The following is a 22,138-nucleotide window of genomic DNA, read 5'->3' as shown; positions in this document are numbered from 1 at the left end:
CGATAAATCAAGGTTGAAACTCCACATATTTGGTTGCAGTAATTTTTTCCCCATTTTTTTTTGGCACCATTGATTTGTGAAGAAATCGTTCGATATTTTTGCGACTGCAGTCAAAACTGGGAGCCATCCTCTATTTTTCATTTTGCGTGAGCAACTGTTGACAGTGAGCTATTGGTAGCCCTCCGTTTAGAGTCAGAATGTGAAAAATGAGGATTAAATGACTATTGGAGGAGGCCCCGGTCGTGCTGTTACCACCGTTCACAGGGAAGGGAGGTGGGGATGATCCATAGCCAACATACTTAATAAGTATAGGTAAGATTACTGCTATCTGCTTCTGCTGTTCGGTTATTAAACAGACACGTGTGTAATGAATTCAGATACAAGTCATTAAGGAGCCGGTAGCAGTTTAGGGCTTCCTGCTCAGGGAACCAACTACCATTTAGCTTGGCAGTCAAACCTCAGCCTACCACCCACACACTGTCTTACCTTCTACGCACTATCCTACCCATACACACTATCCTACCTCCTACACACCTTCTTATCTCCTACATACTATTCTATCCCATACACACTATCCTACCTCCTACACACCATCCTACCTCCTCACACTATCCTACCCCTAAACACTATCCTAGACACCATCCTACGCCCTACACACTATCCTACCTCCTACACACCATCCTACCCCCTACACACTAGCCTACCCCTAAACACTATCATAGACACCATCCTACCCCCTACACACTAGCCTACCCCTAAACACGATCCTACACACCGTACTACCCCCTAAACACTATCCTACACACCGTACTACCCCCTAAACACTATCCTACACACCGTACTACCCCCTAAACACGATCCTACACACCGTACTATCCCCTAAACACGATCCTACACACCGTACTGCCCTCTAAACACGATCCTACACACCGTACTACCCCCTAAACACGATCCTACACACCGTACTACCCCCTAAACACTATCCTACCCCTAAACACTATCCTACACACCGTACTACCCCCTAAACACTATCCTACCCCTAAACACTATCCTACACACGTACTACCCCCTAAACACTATCCTACCATATAATACACTATCCTTAACCCTACTTATTTCACACTTAGTGACCCATCAGTGTAAGTATAAAGGTGTCCCCCGATCCGTAGGCCTCATTGGGGGTGTGACGCAGGGCCCTCCAGGAGAAAAGACTCAGCAGGGGCCCGGTTTCCAAGGGCCGAACCAAAAAGATGAGGGCCCTAACCCGCACCGCTCTCCCTCTCAATCACGCTTCAGTCTCCTCCTCACCCCTCTCCATCTTCTCTCTCCTTGACATCGCTCAGTGCTCAACAAAGTAGCTAATGAAGCGCAAGAGGGCGGAATATTTGTGCTGTAATTATGAAAAATGAATAAAAGGGTTGTCGCTTGAAAGCCGACACAGATGCACACTGTCATTGTCCTCTGCTTGACAAGGGGGTAGGCTGTGGTCTATGTATATATGGTCTTCCCTGTGTAGACATTTCCAATGCTTGTAACTCTTTCTCCTTTCTTTTGATACTGTGAGTACAGAGTGAGCGCTCTCTCTTTCTACTCTCTCTTATTCTCTGTCCCTCAGGCTCTTTCGGTCGCTTTTTTCTCCCTCTATCTCTCTTAGTTTTTCCCCCACACCCTGTCCGTCTCTCCTCATTGGGAGCGTCTCTCCATCGAGCAATTTGAGGGTATCCATTTTGCGTCACTGTCTTTGGAGCTGAACTGAGGCTGAAAGAAATGTAACTAATGTTGCCAGGCGTTTGATGTCAAATAGATTCAATAAGATATTAATGACGGTACTTAATAGACAGTTCAATCCCTTTATCCTGCCCGCCAAGTCTCGTGAAGAGAACCACGGTCATAATCTAATCCTGTTTGAACACATGGCAATAACCCATTGCAGTCATTCATAATGTATTGGTTAGGCTATTTTAGAAAGCATAAAAAAAAAAAAAAGAAGCTCATTAGCACTTTAACGGATCTCTTCTTAAAACAACAGAACCCACTGACAGCATCTTCTGTAGTCGATCACAGAGGATACCCAGAGGCCGCAGTCACCAATGCCAAACTGACAAATCCAATGTTGGAGGTGGGCCACCGAGTGCCCACATCATTGGACGAAGAGGGTTGTTGTTGCTTGAGAATTTCAACCTTTTTTTAAAGGTTTAACCACAGCGGGGAGCCTGGGGAAGTGTTTGGGAGGGAAGTGGTTTTTGGGGGAAGATGGCCCTGGGGAACAATGCATCCTGGGAATATAAGGTGCATTCACTTTCACTTTGGGATTAAATCACAGCACGATAACACACAGCTTGTTTTGCTGGTGCAAAGAAATTGTTTTTTGCCCACTTGTTGTTGACCAGAGTCAACAACAAGTGGTGTACTTACATATATATGTACTTATATTTATTGACTTCACTAAAAAAATCTAGGATATATGTGTGTATATGCATGTGAATCAAGTGTTCTGATATTTATCGTAAAATAAAAGTTAATTTGACTTTGCTAATAAAGAGAGATAGTGAGTCAGTATAGTTGAGTTTTGATTGGATTCATGCGACATGGGTTCCCCCTCTGTTAAACCCGGGAACCATTTGTTAGTATTCCCAGTTTGCCCTGTGTAACTAGAAAAGTGAGGTTGGTTGAGTTAATGAGTTCCTTAATGATACCTTTTGATTCGTCTTCTACACACTGCCATGTAAAAGATGCAGGAGCTCTAAGCACTTTGTGTTTTTCTCAGTCAGTCATCCATTTATTGTTAATGTAGTTGCTTAGGGCAGTACATAGGCAATGTTATTAAGATGTGGTGAGTTCATCTTTTCTGGTCTCCAAGCTAGGTGAGACCTGATACACATTAAACTCATATTGGATGATGACCCCTTTACTGAAGAAATCCCGTTGGCAATTTTAAAACAAGATCTTTACCTCAAAGGGCATTACTTAAAAGGTCACACTCACTGGAAAATTTGGAAATGTCAAATCTTAGACAATTTAACAATAACAAATCATACATATTTTTGCTGCTCACTGATGTTATTTTCAATGAGTAAAAGCCAGAATTATACATGTGAACTCAGTGTGGCTGCAAAAAGAACAATGAAGGAACGTAGCAACAACAAGCTATCAGCACATCACATCAGCAAAAGCGAACAGTTGACACTGTTAAACGCTCCTCGGGAGAGCCAAGCTAAAAGTGCAGCCTCGACAATTAATTAATCAAACGTGGCAGGCACTTCTGCCTTTATAATTCATCTGTAGAGTTTCACTCCACTCTAGTAGTTTATTTCAGACTGCCTCGAAGGGCTCTTCTGGATCCAGCCTGGTCCGCAAGGAAAACAACTGCAGAACAACGCGACGGTCCACCTCTCTGGCCACAAGCTGTGATTCTGATTGACCTGGGGATGTCCATTCACTCTGTTGATGGGTACAATGATGGCTATAACTTCACCTTAATGATAGCAATCACAATGCTAAGAAGTCATTCTCCTCAAATTGCGTTTCGATCGCACAACATCTGCAGGAAGTGAACCAGGCTTTCAAGATCTACGGTATGATTTAGTCTCAGTATTGGAGCGCAGTACAGGCATGTGGCAGTGTCTTCCCCCCGTTCAGCTCTTGTATATTCTATGTATTAGGTGTCCTATATTCAAGTCATGTTTGTTCTTATTTTAATTGATCAATTATTATTACGATTATCAGATTAATCGGTTGGTCTAAAACGTCTTGTATCATTTTTTAATTAACATTATAAGTTACCAGAGCTGAAAGTGCTGTTCATGCCGATAATGGTCTGGCTCTATCTGAGAGTTCACCTTGAATAACATTTTGGAAGCTATGCTGCCTCCGTGTCCTTTTTGTGTGTCATGTAGGGTACCCATGATTGGCAGATATCACTATTGTACTTCATAACTTCATAATTCCCCTTCCTATTTGGTGTCCTGGTCCAATTTTTTCCTTGATAATAGAGTAAGTGGAAAAACATAGTTTGAGAAAAAAGAGATGATACCATTACTGGGTACTCCCCAGTAATGTGTCAATTTTATACTTTCTAATATTACCATTATATTGTTCTGAGGTAGTCCGTTTAGAACGGACAAATTGGAAAAGCCTCTTAACGCTGTTCTTGACATTGATATTGATCAATCACTCGGAAAACTCCCCTCCTGGCTCAGCCACAAATTGAAATCCATCTCTCTCTCTCTCTCTCTCTCTCTCTCTCTCTCTCTCTCTCTCTCTCTCTCTCTCTCTCTCTCTCTCTCTCTCTCTCTCTCAGTCTCTGTCTCTGTCCTTCTCTGTCTCTCTCTCTCTGTCTCTATCTCTGTCCCTCTCCTATTTCATTTGGATCATCCCTCTCGTTGCCTGGTCATTTTCATGTAAAAGATTGCCTTTTTTCCATCCTGCCTTGAGGAGAATACAATGAATAGATTGATTATGCAATATCATAATGGGAAAAGGGTAATGAGTCTGTCAATCACCCAGGGACACTTGGCTGACATAGAAAATATGTCTGGGTTCTACCATAAAGTTTCCCATTGTGTCACTGGGAAAAATAAAGGCAAAAAATGTCCCAAACATGACATTGAATGGGATTTATTTAAATCCAAATAAACTGAAGGACATCCGTGGTGTTACTTCCTGTGGGAGTAAACATTTTGCTTTTATTATTGCGAGTATTTGAGTACTGAGTGCTCCATTAAAGAAAACATATATCTATAGATCATGCTAGCCATTCATGACACATGACCATCAAATGACTGCATGATTCATTTGTTTAGAAAAGATCGTAATTTTGTCAGACCTTTAGCGCACCACCGTTACCCCAATGCCAGCAAGCAGCATTTGACTCCGGGAATATAAACCACGTGTACTGCTTCACTTTATGTCATCCTGTTTGTTTTGCCGCTTTCCGCTATAGAGTGCATAATCGCTTGTATCTGATGCTTAGGACCATTCGTTTTCCATGGCTCCGCGCGCCATAAACTGTCAACCACGGTTCAGCTTGACCCAGAAGACAGTTGGCCTCGCGAACAAATGGGCGCATTAATAACCCTTTTCCGTCAGAGCACAGTTTGGCCTGGTGATCAATGTTTTCCTCTGGAGGTGGTCTGTTTGTATACAGAGAGAATAGGTCTTACCTCCTCTCTCTAAGGATCTTGTGGGTATCCGAAGACGTAATAAAAAGTATGAAAGTAAATAAAAATGAGAGAATAAAACGGGTTACAGGAGATGGTGTTTTTCTTTTTTTCAATCTGAGAAGGTTTGGGCAATATTGATGATGACAGTGCCCCTAGATAGTATGTGACGACATTCATGCGCCGTGTGTGTGTATGTGTGTGTGTATGTTGCTGAAAATGCTGAATGATCAGCCGACTATGGATCTGGGTAAAGCTCCCTCTGAGATGATGAGCAGGTGTGTTCTCTAAAGTGGCTATTATGGGAAACCTGTTACTGGTTGATTCCATATGCTCTATATTCACAGTGGGCGCCTCCTACCCTGCATGTGGTCCTAACCGTTCATATTGCCCACTTCCCCTAAACACAGAAGATCTTAAACCTTATACAGAAAAAAAATAGAAAACACTTGAGATGTGCATTTACTCCCAGAAACCAAAATAATTTCATTTTTTTATTGGCGTCGGCATATGCATCCGGCCCACCAACCGCTGAGACCGATTTCCAGCAGACGTCGACTGCGATCGGGCCAATCACGCTTTCCTAAGATGAAGCAGGTTGAATGCGAGGATTGTACAGAGTGCTTATAGCAGCGCCTCTGAGGCATTTTCTTAAACAACCCAGATGGCGGTCGCTGATGTGTCACAAGTTTAGTTTCTCTGATTGGTTATAGTAGGTCAAGCCAATTGAAAAAAAAAAAAATGCCAGAGGGGTTTTGGCGTTTGCCCGTTGATAATATCTCTTGGGAATCCAAAATGATATGAGAGGTTCCAGACTAATAGGCATTTGCGATCGGGGCTGGTGATGTCAGGCTAGTGCATTTTATTTCCACTTATATTAAGTATAGTCATTTAGACCGCTTGACATACAGAAGCCTTACCTATGATTGCATCTTAGTTTCCTTGCATTGGATAGTTGTTATTCACAGCGTAGATATCTGTTGGAAGTCCAAAATCATAAAAAAAAAGACTTTAAAATTACATTAATGGCTATGGAGATCCTATGTAACATTAACTTGAGTTATAAAATTATACTAATTTGTAGAATGTATAATTTATAGGATTTTATTTTATTGATAACAATATTTAAAACCCACTTACTCAAGTATTCAAAATGTAATCAAAAAGCGCCAAATTTGCTGAAGACCGCATGGCTTGTGTGCTATATTAAGCTGAGTAGAACTGGATACCAACTATGATTTATCATAATTGATATAACACAGAAAAGCAAAACATATCCACGTATGGCTTAATCCAAGACCACAGCCCTCACAGTGGTCTGGTCTGTGCAGCCCTTTTGGAATGGGTCACTTGCCTCTTTAATACATTTTATTTATTATCCATACACTTTTAAATTCCATTTCGGGAGCAACAACTATATTGCATATGAACGATGTCTTTGATAAATGTTTTTAGAAGTGCCTAGTTCTATGTTAAGTACCATTCAGATCAAAGTGTGATGAATAATTTCCTCGGACATTGATTGGTATAGTCGTAATATCACCTTGCACTGAAGTGTTCCAAAACGGTTACATCTTTCTTCCACATTGAACCGTTTCCAGAAAAGAAAAGTGGATCACCTGTTTAAGTTCACCATGAAAACTGTATGTGTGTGTGTGCCTGTGTTTGTGTGTGTATATGTGTGTGGGGAGTATTGTTGTAGCAACTACTAAATAATATGTATGTTATTTGCACTTAAAATCAAATTGTCACTTCAACTTGCATACAATTTATCAGAATTGCAAACACACACAAATAATCACACACACGAAGAAAATCACTACCTTGTCCTCCGTCTTTCCGCATGCATTTCTGGAGCTGCAGACATGCACACACACACACACACACACACACACACACACACACACACACACACACACACACACACACACACACACACACACACACACACACACACACACACACACACACACACACACACACACACACACACACACACACACACACACACACACACACACACACACACACACACGCGCGTGCACGCCAGCATGCATTATTAAAGAGATCTGGTGGTTATATTGAGCAGAGCGACACCCTGTCGGGCATGGCCCGGCCTGACCACGGTGCTCTAATGGGAATCTCACGGTCCGATGCCTCGCACCACACACAGCCGCCACGGCGATGTATAGCAGGGCCCCTGCAAAGGCTTCTCCAGCTGTGGGGGCTGACGCAGGGAAAATGAACTCCACTGCGACAGAAGAGTAACGGGTATGGCGTAGACGGGTGAATGGGCTGGGGTGAATGGGATGGGGCTGGAAGTGTGGTTGGCTAAGTGGGAGGTGGAGGAGGAGCGAGGTGAAACCATCCAAGTCTGAGCCATGACGAAATAGGCTGGATTGTATAAAACAATAATTATTATTTTTTGTCTTTTAGGTCCAAAACAATGAATAAATGGAGATATAATCAATGATTGAGACAAATAAAAAGAATCAGTTGAAAAACATGTCGAGCGATACGACACTCGACACTCACACTTCACATGCATGAGCGCAGACGCCTTCTTCGCGTGCATGTGTGTGTATGTGTGTTTTCGCGGCAAGTGTTGTTTATCCTGTTGAGCGTGGCGTTGACTGAGAGAGGGGCACCATCAGGAGTGGCTGGCGGAGGCTGAGGGTGGAGAAGATGATGAGGATGATATTCTCCTGGCTGCGGCGGCGGCGGCTTCGCGTGTGTGAGTGTGTGTCAGGGACCTTGTGGCCCGCCGGTGTTTGCCTTGCTGCTGCACGGTACATATTTGCTCTCGGCTTCCTCCTACTCTTGTTTTTTTTGGTGTACGGGGGGGGGGGGGAAAGGGGTGAAATAAACATAGATGCGAGTGCTGTCTGAAGTTCTCATGAAATGTTTATTGGCCCCGGAATACATTACAGTCGCAGGGAGTGAATCAGAATTATCAACACAAACCGAGCTCTGTGATTGGAGATAAAAAAAATTGATAGAAAAAATGGAATTATGAATAAAATATAAAAGGAAAATGTTGTTTGTGTATTTCCATGCATATATATATTTATTTATATATATACACACATACACATGCATATCTGTATAATTGCATACTCAAAAGGTTTAATGCCTCCACTGAACAGTGTTTCTCCAGGCGTATCCAGTACATGAACCGCTTCAAGAACCTTAATTAAGCGATCTCTTACTACCATGTACTCGTATTAGACCTCTCGCACAGACCCTTCTTCTTTTTCCCTTTTTCTAGTTTTATTCTTTCCGCACTGGTTCCCTTTTAAATTGTCCCAACTGTGAAATAAAAACTTTAGAGTCAAAACTGCTGGCAGCAGGGCGGACACCTCTTGGCCCCAAAGCAGCAAGTTGTCCGGTCCCCACAATTGCTTCAGCATGACGAACAAATGGCTGACTCTTAAATAATTATAAAGGTCTCCAAGGGTCAGCTGTGCCGAGGTGTTGCCACCCAAGTCCCTTGGGTGACTGATTATTCCCTAATTTTACATCATAGGATGGCCAGGGCGATAGTTGCCATGGGAGCATCACTTCTCACCCAAATACTTAAATGGTCCTCTTTCAGCCACTCTGGACCTGCTGCTTCTGCTTTCACAAGCATCATGCTGCGTAATTGCTTTTGCGATTGTTTGTCGTTGCCGATTATTTATTGTTTTGGCACATCCTCCTATCCTGCTTTAGCGATTAGAAAGTCATGACAGAGAGAATTAGGCCCCTGAACATATAGTTCTCCATTCCCTGTGTTGTCGAACGCACTGAAAGGAAGTTCTGCATTAACAGTAATGCACAAAAAAAGAAAAACACAAATGACACAATTACACGCACCAAGCTCTTGACAAATCTCCTCAAAGTATCCGTACGTCACATACTGTGACTCACCTCTTAAGCGGCTCACACTGCAGACCTGCCCGTGGTGGAACAGAGCCGTTTGCAGGCAGATGTTTCCATTGGTCTGTGCCAAGTTAACCTCGGGCTAAAACACCGCAAACGTTGTGTTCCGCTGCAGCAGTTTAAAAATTCAGATAACCTGATGTGAATCTCTAGTAATGATTCATCTCACCCTCCTCCTTCTCCTCCTCCTCCTCCTCCTTCCTGCTGTGGAGCCAGCCAGGAAACCAGACGGTTGACTTCCTGCACAGCACTGGGCTTGTCTATCATTATGCCGGCTCCATCCCCCGCCAATGCCCGAACGAGTGTGTTTGGGTTGGCTGCAATCGTGGCAAAATCACAGTTGGCTCTGGGTTTTTACGAGCCGGGGCCCCTTAAGTGGAGCATGCCCGCAGCGTAGGGGCCACATCAGAGTAGTGTGCTGACAAGTAGCGGGGCCTCACCGCCGTCCTGGGCACCATGCTGCACCCTACTGACCGCTGTCAATCACCGCCGTCAGCGCCTCTCCTTAGCATACGAACGTGGTCTCACAGGCTCACTCACCCACAAGCACGGAAACTCATGTGCGCACACACACTTTATTACAAATTGCTTAAAGTGAGAACACACACATACACACACACATTGTGGTATTTCCCTCTAGATGCTAGCTCTCTTGTTAGTCGTCCGTATTCAACCTTTAGTCTCTCGATTCATCCTTCCATCTATCTCATCAATCATTCTCAGTGGTTTACCCTTACCCACCTCTCTATCCCTTTTCTATCTCCTTTGTATTGCCCACCCCTCCTGCCCTCTCTCTTACACTCTTCTTTCCATCCCTCTCTTTGGCTAGAGCTGGGGATGTAGCGCACCAGCCACCCGTGAGATGAGTGATTTAGTAATTGTGTAGCTGGCAGAGCAGGGGTGTGCGTGCTTCTGCTACGCTTGTAGACAAGGCATGGCGGGTCTATACGTTTGCCTAGCACAGAAGCAGAGCATGATGGCCGACTGACCGTGGTCTAGGTCTGGAGGTAGCATGCCTGATTGACAGAGAGAAGCATCTCAATGAAAGTGAAAGAGACAACACATCAGGAAAGGAATGATGCTCTCAGTTAGGGGTGCCGTGATTTGACAATGTAGTCGACTACTCTGTCTGTTTGTACTTAGATTGTATTTACAATCAAAATAACAATACAAAGATAGAAATGGAAGCACAGCAGCAATTGCAAGAGGGATGGGGATTTTGCTGCAAGGGGAAAACATCGGCTGAGAGTAAAGGGAAGAAAACAAGAGAGACGGGGGCGGAAAAAGCTGCAATTAGCGTAATTAGGAGAGCGGCTTTAGCAAGCCACTGACAATATGTCACCTCTCATTACCAAGCATACGCCAACAGGGCAAACTAATGCAAGGCAGCACCCATTTTCCGGATGATTCGCTGCGTCGATGCAGATTGTATTTATTTTTCTGTTTCCCGCTGCCACGTCTCCGCTGCATCGGCTTGACGTTGCCAACATACGACTCAGAGGTCTTGGATTCACAAAGGCAAGCGGGTTCAGCGAGTGACAGGCACAGACAATTACAAGCTCAGTCCAGCTCGCTGCTGGGAGTGCTGGACGCCTGGCAAGAACTTGTTGGTGGAGAGCCTGGCTTCCTCGGGAAACTAGGAGGGGGATTCATTCAGTCAAATGGCACAGAGCATGCTGACTAATCGTCTGGAGGTTAGGAGTGGAGGATCAGACGACGAGAGCCGGGACGCCCGGAATCTATGTTTTGGACAATAGTGGCAAGACGCGTGGAAGCTCTTGAGATGAGGATTTGTTTCAGATGTTAATTAAACAGGGTTGGAACACAAATCTGGGTTTATTGCATGTCTGTGTCTTACGGCTGCTTAAACAATGAGTCGATGTACAGAAAATGTATACATCATTTAAAAAACGGATTCATCAAGTGTTTGGAAACTCAGCGGACCAAGCGAGCTAATATAAGAAAATCGCTTGTTTTGGGTCAGTTCTGACAGGGTTCATTTATGACATTTTGTAGACTCATTGATTGATTGTATAATCAATTAACCAATCAATAATGAACTATCATAGTGAGTTTTCAACCCTTTGTATTGAATAAGTTATTCACACACACACAACATTTAGTTGAATCCCGCTTTCACCCATGCTGTTGGCCATCAGTGATTTGCCCTGAAGGGTAGCACTAGCCAGAGAGAGCCCCCCTCATTGGATTCGGTCAGCGTGAGGGATCATAAATCCGCAAGCCTCTCTACATGACAATGAGCTGCGACTAAAGATTGTTGGCAATGTTAAGCATGTTTGTATCGTTGTCAGAATGGTCAGTCACGATTCGGATGGACAGGCGGAGAGGAATACTTATTGCTCTGGCCTGCGATGTACGTCAAAACAAAAATACTTTTGGTGACATGCCGAACCAAGGCGGCCCTTGGTCTGGTTTTAAATGATGTGACAGACGTCCATTATCGCATTCACTGTTGTATGGTAAGCGTTGAACATTAGGAATGCAAACCCGCAGTTTGTGCAGATGCCTGAGAGGGAATTATTCGTCTGTTTTTCCACACTAAACCTTCACTTGACTTGCTGTATTCCTCCCCCAATACAATTTATTTTCCTCAGAGTAAATCTACTGTACTCCGCGTAGTGTCTTTTTTCAGTCAGTCCAGCGGGCAGGTCCATTAAAACTCCACTGCTCTACAATGAAGAAACAACTAAAGACACACACACAAACACTAACCCACATACATTTTGTGTGTGCTTTGTTTTGCTTCAGGTTCTGCTCATCCCTCCTTTTTCTGGCCTTTCTGTGACACGGTAACCGTGTAGCCGAGCAACTGTGACAAATTGGGATTGAAGATGACAAAATAGGCCGTTTAATAAGCATGGCAGAAGGGATTGGACTGTGGTGTCGGGTTCACTCCACTAAGCAGACCGCCTGAACTCCTTCTGGGCCCTGCTTTGATGGCAGCTTCCATCCATCCATCCGATAGGGAGATCATATCCAGTGCGTGTGGGTGTGCGTGTGCGTGTGTGTGTGTTTGTGTGGGTGTGTGCTGGTTTCTGTGCAATAAATGTGTTGTTTGTGTTTGGCTAAGCAAACATTGGATGTGTGTGTGTGTGTGTGTGTGTGTGTGTGTGTGTGTGTGTGTGTGTGTGTGTGTGTGTGTGTGTGTGTGTGTGTGTGTGTGTGTGTGTGTGTGTGTGTGTGTGTGTGTGCAATTAATGTGTTCATGTCCCAGCATACGTTGCTCGTGTATGTGTGTGCGTTTGTCTTACAGAGTCTCAGACACATAAATATACCCGCTGTGAGATAGATGCAGTCACCGCCTGTTAACCTCCTGCTATACAAATATATATGGTTAACTTGCAGTCATTATCCCTTGTGCTTGGACTGCTGTCCCAGATACACAACATTATTAGAGGCAGAGAGAGATAGGGAGAAAGGGAGAAAGCTATAGAAGACAAAGGGTCCTGGGATTCCAGCTCAGCAGTTGCACTGTAGGTAAAGTAATTTTATGTATTCCCCTTCGTTTGTATATGCATGTCTTTGTGTTTGTACATTTGCCCGTGTACCGTCCTTGCCACTAAGAAATAAAGAGCTAGAGATACAGCATTTAAATAGCGCTTTGTCTTTCATTTTGATGTACGCAGCGAGGCTAACTGAAAATATATTGGTGTTGAGAGACCATGGGAGATGGTGACGCAGAAGAGAGGACTTGGTACGATAAAGGAGTTGAAAAGAGATACCGATTTATATATACATATGGAAAAAGGAGGACAGTACAAGCAGGGAAAGGGCACTGACGAAGTCATGCAAGGATTGTCAAGTAGACAGGGTGTGCAGAGGGATTGGAGGGGAACGGGAAAAGTACAAATATAAAAAAAGTGACAGTGAGCCAGAAAGAAGAAATAGGGGAGTGTGATAGAGTGGCCAAAAGGACACACGCTGCAACCACTGATGGGAAAGGTGCAAGGGCTGATGGAAAAGGTGTATAGGCAGCATGATGGAGGCAAAGAAAGACATTTGACAAAAGAAGAACAAAAGGGAAGAACGCATTTACAGACATGGGGAGAAAAGGAGGGAGAGGACAGTGGGGGGTAAACAATGCAGCTGCTGCATTGAGAGAGGAGGAAAAAGGTAGAGGGGAAGTGAAAGAGAGAGAGAATGGGAATGATAGGGGCCAGAGATGGCTGATGAACATAATGTGTGTCTACATCTATCTATCAAGTCCTATTTAAGGACTTGATACTGCCTTTTTGAAGAGACAAAGGCATAAGCAACAGTGATAGAAAAGATTTTCACAATATTATTTTGTGGAAGAATAGTAATTGCAGAAAAGGTGTCAACTTAGCTTACAATTCAATACTTTTGTATGGTCACAAACAGAGCAGAAAATGTGCATGGACTTAGTGCATTGTATCAGTGCATTCACTACTTATGAAAACGCAAACTTATAATACGACAATTATAAAAAAAAATGTATAGCTTGTAGCGAAATTTGAAGAGATAAATAAACAACGACTATTATTAAAAATATATTATTTCCTGCAGATTTTGTTCATTTTTGTTCCTTGTTTATTGATTGCTGCCGCAGTGGTTACAATCAAGCTTTTGGACTTATCACGCACCAGACATTCTGTCTTTTGTTGTGCATGGCCTATTATTTATGATGCTGCACTCTACCTTGTTGCAATGTGTTCCTTTCACCCACACAGACAAACATTCATCTGACAACAATGATCTGGGTTTCTTTTTATGGCTTTATTTAAAAGGCTGCGCCTCTATCGGAAGGAACCAATACAAAACTCTGTAATGTTAACAAATTCATCAAAGTTTACATTTTAGAATTAAAACGACTTCTGCACCTTCATAAGCATACGTGCTTTGGTTTTGCGTACACACATATAAACACCCAAGTTATGACTCATTTTGTTCTGCTCTGCCAGTCATGAGTGGGTGGAAGAGAGACAGGGAGGAGAATGGGCCCGCCCAGGGGTTTGGGGGCAGGGGGGGGGGGGGGGGGGGGGGGGGGGGGGGGGGGGAGTGTCAGGCAGGCCCCTGGCCTCGGCCCCTAGCACCCTTCAGTGTTGTAGTGATCAGTCTTGCTTGGCTGTTGTCTGCCCACAGCTGGCTGTCAGAGAGCCTTCTCCGGGCCCGGCCCGGCCCCGCCGAGGAGACACTGCAGCCATGTTACAGAATCAATCCAAGCCTCTAATAGGGCACGGAACACTGCACTCGCCCGTAGCTCTCCGTGCTTGGAGAGGAGGAGCAGGGAGGGAGGCGGAGAGAGGGGGAGGGAGGGAGGTTGGGAGGAAGGGAGGGAGGGAGTACACAGAGGAAATAAGAACAACATATTTGGGAGAATGATAGAATAAAGGGGATGCGTGGAGTAGAGACAGAGAGAGGGAGGGAGGGAGACAGGGAGTGAGGAGGGAGAGATAAGTAGTTGGATACAGGGAGCCCAATTGGCATAACGAGACAGTCGGCCGAGTTTGCATCATCGGATGGCATGTTATGCTGGCAAGTGCTGCGAAGGGAAGGTCATTAATTGACATGCTATAAATTTTGCCTCGGCGAGCGTTGCCTTCTGACTCCAACGCCGTTGCAGTCAACTCAGGGCTGAAAGCGAAACTAGACTTCCCCTCGCTCTCGAGCTCAACCCCCCCATCCACCGCCCCTATCCGTCTCTCCAACTCATTAGAGTCCCCTACTTTTAGACCTAATTATGAGTAAATGTCTGCACACTTAATGAAATTCTCGTACGGAACAGACAGAGCTGAGGAGGAGGAGCAGATTCACAGCACAGATTTTGTTTTCTAAATGCCAAGCAGTTGGTGTGTACAGCAAATGGTTCAGTTTGCCAAGCAACTTTGGAGCTGTTCATGAATCCTGTTCGAGAAAAAACAAAAAACGAAAAATGTTTGATACAAATTGATATTAATTAAGCGTATGCAAACAGCTGGTACACTTGTAAAGGGGTCTACAGTGAGAACGCAAAGGAAAGTTATGATAGGCAAAAATAATTCATTTCTTCCTCCCAGTGTTGTTTGCCTTTGAGGCTGAGCGGAATAAACAACATTTGTTTTTATCTTTGAAGTCGTCTCTCTATAGCATGCACACATTTAATTGGAAACAACCAGAAAAAAAACCAACATCAATTAAAATGCAATTTTGAATCACTGTCAAATTGATTCAAAACACAACAATTTAAAACGGTCTTTACAATTTGTATCTTTAAATCTTTATGCATTTTTTTATTACAGATCTGTTTGTAATGTAACAATAACATTTTATAACCAATTTCTATTTCAAATGGAAATAAATGACAAAATCAAATTGTGTGTCCTTTCCAATCCCATCATTGCACTATATTCCCCGCTTCCAACACAGAGATGTCGACCGGTGACATGTGAGTGAACTGAGGGGAAATAGCCTGCGAGTCCTCCGCCTCCTCTCCCCATTTTTTTTTCTACTTTGTGAAATGTCATCCGTGTCATAACCCCTCACAATCACAGGCATTCACTCTCTCATCCATCGATGATTCGCTTCTCTGAGCCAAGTCGCTTCATGCCCCACTCCTCTGGTTCTCCCCTCTTGGCTAATGGCTGTTAAAAACAACACAAAACCACCAGATGCCACAGGGTGTACGCTCCTCGGAAAACAAGGAGTCAATGAGGGATGGAGGGAGGACGGGAGGGAGGCAGTCAGGGAGGGAGGGAGGGCGGAAGGGATGGATGGATGGGAGGGAGGAGGAGAGACGGAGGGAGGGAGGGAGGGAGGGGTGGAGGTAGGGATGGAGAGGGAGGAGGAGAGACGGAGGGAGGGAGGGAGGGGTGGAGGTAGGGATGGAGAGGGAAGAGGAGAGATGGAGGGAGGGAGGGAGGGGTGGAGGTAGGGATGGAGAGGGAAGAGGAGAGATGGAGGGAGGGAGGGGGGGGTGGAGGTAGGGATGGAGAGGGAAGAGGAGAGATGGAGGGAGGGAGGGAGGGGTGGAGGTAGGGATGGAGAGGGAAGAGGAGAGATGGAGGGAGGGAGGGAGGGGTGGAGGTAGGGATGGGAGAGAGAAGGAGAGATGGAGGTAGGGGGTGGAGGTAGTGATGGAGAGGGAGGAGGAGAGATGTAGGGAGGGAGGGAGGGGTGGATGGAGGTAGGGATGGGAGAGAGAAGGAGAGATGGAGGTAGGGGGTGGAGGTGGGGATGGGCAAGAGGAGGAGAGATGTAGTGAGGGAGGGAGGGGTGGATGGAGGTAGGGATGGGAGGGAGGAGGAGGAATGGAGGTAGGGATGGAGGTAGGGATGGGAGAGAGGAGGAGAGATGGAGGTAGGGGTTGGAGGTAGGGACGTGGAGGATTATAGGTGGGGGTTTTGGGAGGGATGGAGTAGGGCAGAGAGGAACGAAGTGTGGTAGGAAGCAATACAAGGACAGAGAATGGAAGGGGGCAAATAACTTTCAGGCAAACATTTGGTCTCCTCCCTTTCACTCTCTTTGATTTATTTATGACTTGGTATGTCTCATTGTATCTGTAGTGCTATCCTGTTCATGTGCATGCATGTTGACTCTGTCGCTCCATGGCTGTTTGCATGCATTCCTTCGGATTTGACACAAAGTTGTTATAAAATAACTCTTACAACAGGTTGCCTCTCCGCCAATGTCCATGCGTGTCCGTACCAAAAGGGTTCAGCTATAGCTCCAGACCACAGACCACAGTCATCGGCTTGTCCACTTAGTCTGAGGAGAAACTATTTCTGGACACTTCCATCTCCCACAGGCAAAGGGGCATGAGGAGGGGGGGATGGGCTAGCGGGGGTTATAAGTCCCCCCCCCTGCCAGGCAGAACACGCCGAACTATGTCTGGCCCACAAGCTTTCCCTCAGAAAACTTTCCAGTGCTCCATCTCCCTCATAGGATTTTGGCAGGGGGATATGTTATTGTTATGCTATCTGAAGGCTTGCTACAGAGACTTATTGCAGTCATTGGTATTGTCAGGTAGCAACATAAAGCCCTCTCTTGGTGCCTTGCTAGCCCGCCGTTCTATCATTATTTCCCAGATTTATGTTTTTGTACTGTTGCCTGCTGTTCCCTGTCTTCCCCCCTTTTTTCTGTCTGGGCTTTATTGAAATACCCTCCTCCACTGTTGTGCTCTCTCCCTGCTCTCTCACTTTCTATCTGCTATCTGCTGTGTGCACTTGATGGTGTGCCAATCGTCTCTCCTCTGCCGCACTAGCCAGTGTTTGTTCGAACTATTAGAGGGTTAGTGGGTGGTGGGGCGTGTTGTTACCTCGTTGGTTGGAATTAATTGATTCATGTTTTTATACAATTAGTGCTCCCTCATGCAATTAATCAGCCGGCCAGAGTTAGGGCCGGTCTGCCGACACATCACAAGGTAGACACCCGCTCCTTAGGACCTGGTGATGATGATGACCATGGATTTCTCTCTCTCTCTCTCTCTCTCTCCCTCTCCCTCTCCCTCTCCCTCTCCCTCTCCCTCTCCCTCTCCCTCTCCCCCTCTCCCTCTCCCTCTCCCTCTCTCTCTCTCTCTCTCTCTCTCTCTCTCTCTCTCTCCTTCTCTCTATCTTTCTTTTCTCTCTCTCTCTCTCTCTCTCTCTCTCTCTCTCTGTCATTCTCTTCACTATGACCATCTTTAGGTTTTCCCTCCCACTCAATCCCCTCCACGTAGATAATAATGATACCAAAAAACATACAAGATTGTCTGTATGTCAAATACTTAAAATAAAGAAGGCTGCCAATTACCACATTACAAAGTGTTGGTGTAGCAGAGGATTATAAGATACACATATTATTAGCATCGTGTTAGCATTACTAGAGGACTTCAACGAGCCCAATCCAACCAACAGACATGATCAACAGCAGCCAAATTAGACACATTTTCAAAAAGACTTGACAAACATAACCAACACGCCTTCAGAATTTGAAGTGTGTTTTTCCCCATTAGGACATGTTAATTGGACAATGTCATTTATTATACGTTTTTCTTCTTTCTTCCAGAATTCCTCGTCCTTGACGGTCCAATGTCTTAACACATCCAGCCGGTCTTCAAACAGGATCCCTCCGCCCGCATGCCGTGCTCCAGTGAAGGGACGCCATAGATCGCCTCGGAGATCAATCCACGACACTCACGGTGATCAATCAAATTCTGTGTGGCCAAGGAGAAAATCAGCTTTCCTTTAATTACCTCAAGTATCCTCCACCAGAAGAGGTTGCTCTGCCGTCACACCGAACAGAGCGGCCTCCTCCACAGAGAAGCTTGGCTTTAACACGCCATAACATTTTCTACCCACCCAACCGACGCTACCAATCACGGATCGGAGATCACTGTTGTTGAGCAACTGAATACAAGATGTGGAGAGCAGACATGTCGAACACTGCAGCAGTTTTTTGTCATTATCACAACAGTTGAATTCTAGTGCGGTTCCCATTACTACATTTCTTGTATAAACTGTAAACAGTGTAATTGGATTCTTCTTCCTTCTTTACTTTTTTCCGGCTGTTTGTTTGATTTATTCTTGTTGTTTTTCCTGTGTTTTTTTTTTTTTATCCATGTCAGGAAGCAAAAGGAAAAAGCAAGTGAACTCGAAGTGACTTTCCTGTGCTTTCGTTTTGTTTTTTTAAGTTTCCTTATTATGAGGCTTATTATGGCGGCGGGAGGCACTGTGAACAGATCAGCATGACTCCAGAGACAGCTTTGGAGACGCTACCTCTGGAACCGTGCAGAATCCACAGGGCTCAGGCGGCTCGGTGACTCTGCCCCACCGTCTCAACCCTACGGACACCCCCACTTAAGACTTTGGAATGCTCCGGAACCTCGCGGATTAAGCTCATCCCTCCCCCCTCCCCCCCTACCCCCCATTGTTACAGAAACCAACTTTTGATTTAAGATCTCACCACCCAAGAGGAGCTACGCCGTTCTGTTTAATAACAGCGTTATTACTGTGTTTTTTTTTCCAATTCATCCCAGCGTCACATGTAGAGCTAAGAAGAACCTGGCAACGCATTTGCTCCGTTTTTTCCCCCTTTTGTAATTTCCCGCCTAAAATGGCGCCATGCTGGAAAGTGAGCACCTGGTTGGCGTTATGGGCACTGAGTCTTCTGGGGTGCTGTAACTTTGGGTGTTGTAAGAAAACTGCAAGGACTAGTAGATCGGGTGGAGGAGGAGGAGGAGGTGGAGTCGAAGGCGTTGGAGGGGATGGCGGTAGCGAGGAGGACCAGCTCATGTCCCATGAGCGGGTGAAGAGAGGATGGGTGTGGAACCAGTTCTTCGTGGTGGAGGAGTACACGGGCACAGAGCCACTCTATGTGGGGAAGGTACGATGCATTTTCGTTTCTTCTTCTTTTTCGTCTTTCGGTGGAATTCATTACAATGACAAACAAACCAAGGCTGGTGATGCAGGCGGATAATCAGTCATCTTAATTGGTTATGAAATGATAACTGGTAATCTCAAAGTATGGTTAAAGCTGTGTCGGCACGCATTTGCCTATTTTAATTCAGGGATGTGCGTTTTAAAACGACCAAACAAATATAAATCAAAGATGGATGAAGTGTTTGAAAAAAAAGATGTGAATTGAATGTTTGCTCACGGCCTTCTGCTTAGAGGTTTGTTAATATTGATTCCTTGGATCCACAGACATGCTTATCCTTTTTAAAGATGGAGTGTCAGCACGTAATGAAAGTTGGAAACTTTAAAGGGTGAAGCCTCTACAAAGAACAACGATTTGATTCATTTCCCTTTGCAGCTGTGACTGTGGTGTTTGCTTTTAAAAGCCTACTTTCATTCATTTAACCTGAAAGATGAGTGGAATGTTGGGGAAGAACACCATACAAATATTGTGCAGTATGATGGATTGAATCAAACTTGGCTGTTTGGCCCCCTGAGCAAAATCATACTTTCACAAAGCTTCTGCCACCAGAGCTTAACAAAAACGGAGAGAGTGGGCATTTCATGACATATTTTGAATGCGATTGTCCATAATGAAGAGACTTCTAATCCGATCGTGCTGCAATCCCACAGACCGCCTACATGTTTACAGTTGGAGGTACTTTTGACCTCTCTTGGCTCTGCACACTCACATCTAATCCATCAGCCGGTCTCCAAATGAACCTCAGTGGGTTGATGGAAGTGGACAGCATGTATGATTCAATTGGCTAAGTCGCGTTGTGACGGAGGGTGGAGGGTATCGGACTGAGACAGTTGGACTGTATCCATGACGACAGCAGGGGGGGGGGGGGGGGTGATCAAGCATGAGTCACGCATCATTCATGCACATCATTTCCTATTATTTTCATTAGGAGATGCGGCCAACTTAAACTACAAACTGTTGAGCACACATGGGTCCCAGCATGGTAGAACATATTTTCGCTACAGCGTAAGTGAGCGTCAAATTAAGACAAAAAACCATGGCTGAATTTTCCCATGGCAGGTTTTCCTTTTCTTATTTTCCGAGGGGGGGGGAGGGGGGGGATGGGACACATCTTAGAGGGCACTCCTAGGTTAACAAGGGTTGTCATGACACCCCCCCTCCATTCCATTTGCTTATGGGTCAGGTCTACGTCTGCTGCTGGACCTCAGGCGGCCCCCGTGTCCCACACAGATGCAGAGTTTCAGAGGAAGGGGAAGGGGAGGTCAATGAGAAATGAAAACAGTGGAAAATGAATGGATTTGATAGGACGAGGATGAACGTAGAGAAGGGTGAATGGGAGGGATTACGGGGGAGAGCGGCTAGTGAAACACAGATGGGTTGTCAGAGCTGGGGTGTTAATAGGGGATTCATTACAGGAGAGGGTGAATGGGAAACACTAGAATGGCATAAGGGGGGTTCTGTTTTTCTGAATGTGTTTGTGCGTCTTAGTGTGTATGTTGGTGTGTGTTTGTGTTTGGAAAAGGGTAGGGAATATCACTTTCAAAACTATTGGTAGCCCATATTATCATCTGAGCTTCTTGGAATTGTATTTAAATGTGCTAAAGCATGTGTCTCAGTACGCGTGTTTGTGCGTTTATGTGTGCATATGCGTGTTTTTGTGTGTATGCATGTACGTCCATGTATGTGTGTGAACGCTCGTGCGTATTTGTTTGTGTGTGTCTGTACGTGTGCATGTGTGAGCGTGTGCATGTGCGCGTGTTTGCCCTGCCACCGCTGGACTGCTGATATTAAGACTTTAATTAGAGCAATAGAGGATTAAATACAGCCGTTGAGCCTCCCTACCGGCTTCGTCGTTTACAACAAGCTACTTTCAGATTAATATTTTGCCTCAACTCAGCAAACTTGCCAAGCCTGTCAGCCACACACGGGCCGCCATTACTCTGCTAATGAAATATGATTTAGCCCTAACATGGTCACTCACAGAGCAATGAGCTAGCTGTTTGGTTCACTACATTTACCCTAATGAATCCTTATGGGCTTCGTAGGACAGCTCAAATAATGTTGGAATATTTCCACCCTGTACTTATATGGAAGGCTGTAAATGATTGCATATGGACTAGGGAAAATAGATTACATAAAAATGAATGTACTCGCCTAAGTGGCAGTTACGTTTTTCTACTCATAGCAATATTGCAGGCTGAAACATGGTCACACTGTTATAAAATGTTTTATAACTTTATTCTAGAGGTTATTTTCCAATATGTGTAAGGTGGTACATTATCATGATTTTTCACTCGCCTAACTATACCTGTGAAAGTCGTGTGTTTTATTTCTTTCCAGCCTTACCCAGAATGACTATATTCGTTCTCAGTGGCAGGTAGGGCTGAAGTTGGGGGCCAGAGCAAAAATAACAATGTTATACCTCTGCTCACCAAATGTATAGAGGGCTTCTTGGACCGCATTCTTTCTGAGATGCAAACAGGTTTATCCACATGTCATTGAACTCTGGTAAATTGTGGAGATAGACAGCATGGCCCCCAGCCTTTTTATTTCTTCAAATGACAAGACAACCGTGAATCAACCAATATTATCTATTATGGAGGCAGTGAAATTATTGATTTACTTTTGGGTGAATTTATGTATTTTATTTTTTCATCTTGTAATTGATGATGCTCCCTTGAGCT

General features: G+C 44.8%; 1 protein-coding gene across 1 annotated transcript in view; it reads left to right on the top strand.

The window, feature by feature from the left end:
* Positions 1-22,138, top strand: part of LOC130401910 (cadherin-22-like) — a 138,776-nt gene that overhangs the window by 49,490 nt on the left and 67,148 nt on the right. The window contains exon 2 of the mRNA XM_056605936.1: positions 18,084-19,400. Within this exon, the coding sequence (XP_056461911.1) occupies positions 19,131-19,400 (270 nt within the window). The 5' untranslated portion in view covers positions 18,084-19,130. The remainder of the gene's footprint in view (positions 1-18,083; positions 19,401-22,138) is intronic.

Source organism: Gadus chalcogrammus, chromosome 13, assembly GCF_026213295.1.
Source record: "Gadus chalcogrammus isolate NIFS_2021 chromosome 13, NIFS_Gcha_1.0, whole genome shotgun sequence".
Taxonomy (NCBI): Eukaryota; Metazoa; Chordata; class Actinopteri; order Gadiformes; family Gadidae; genus Gadus; species Gadus chalcogrammus.
This window is presented reverse-complemented; position numbering and strand designations above follow the sequence as displayed.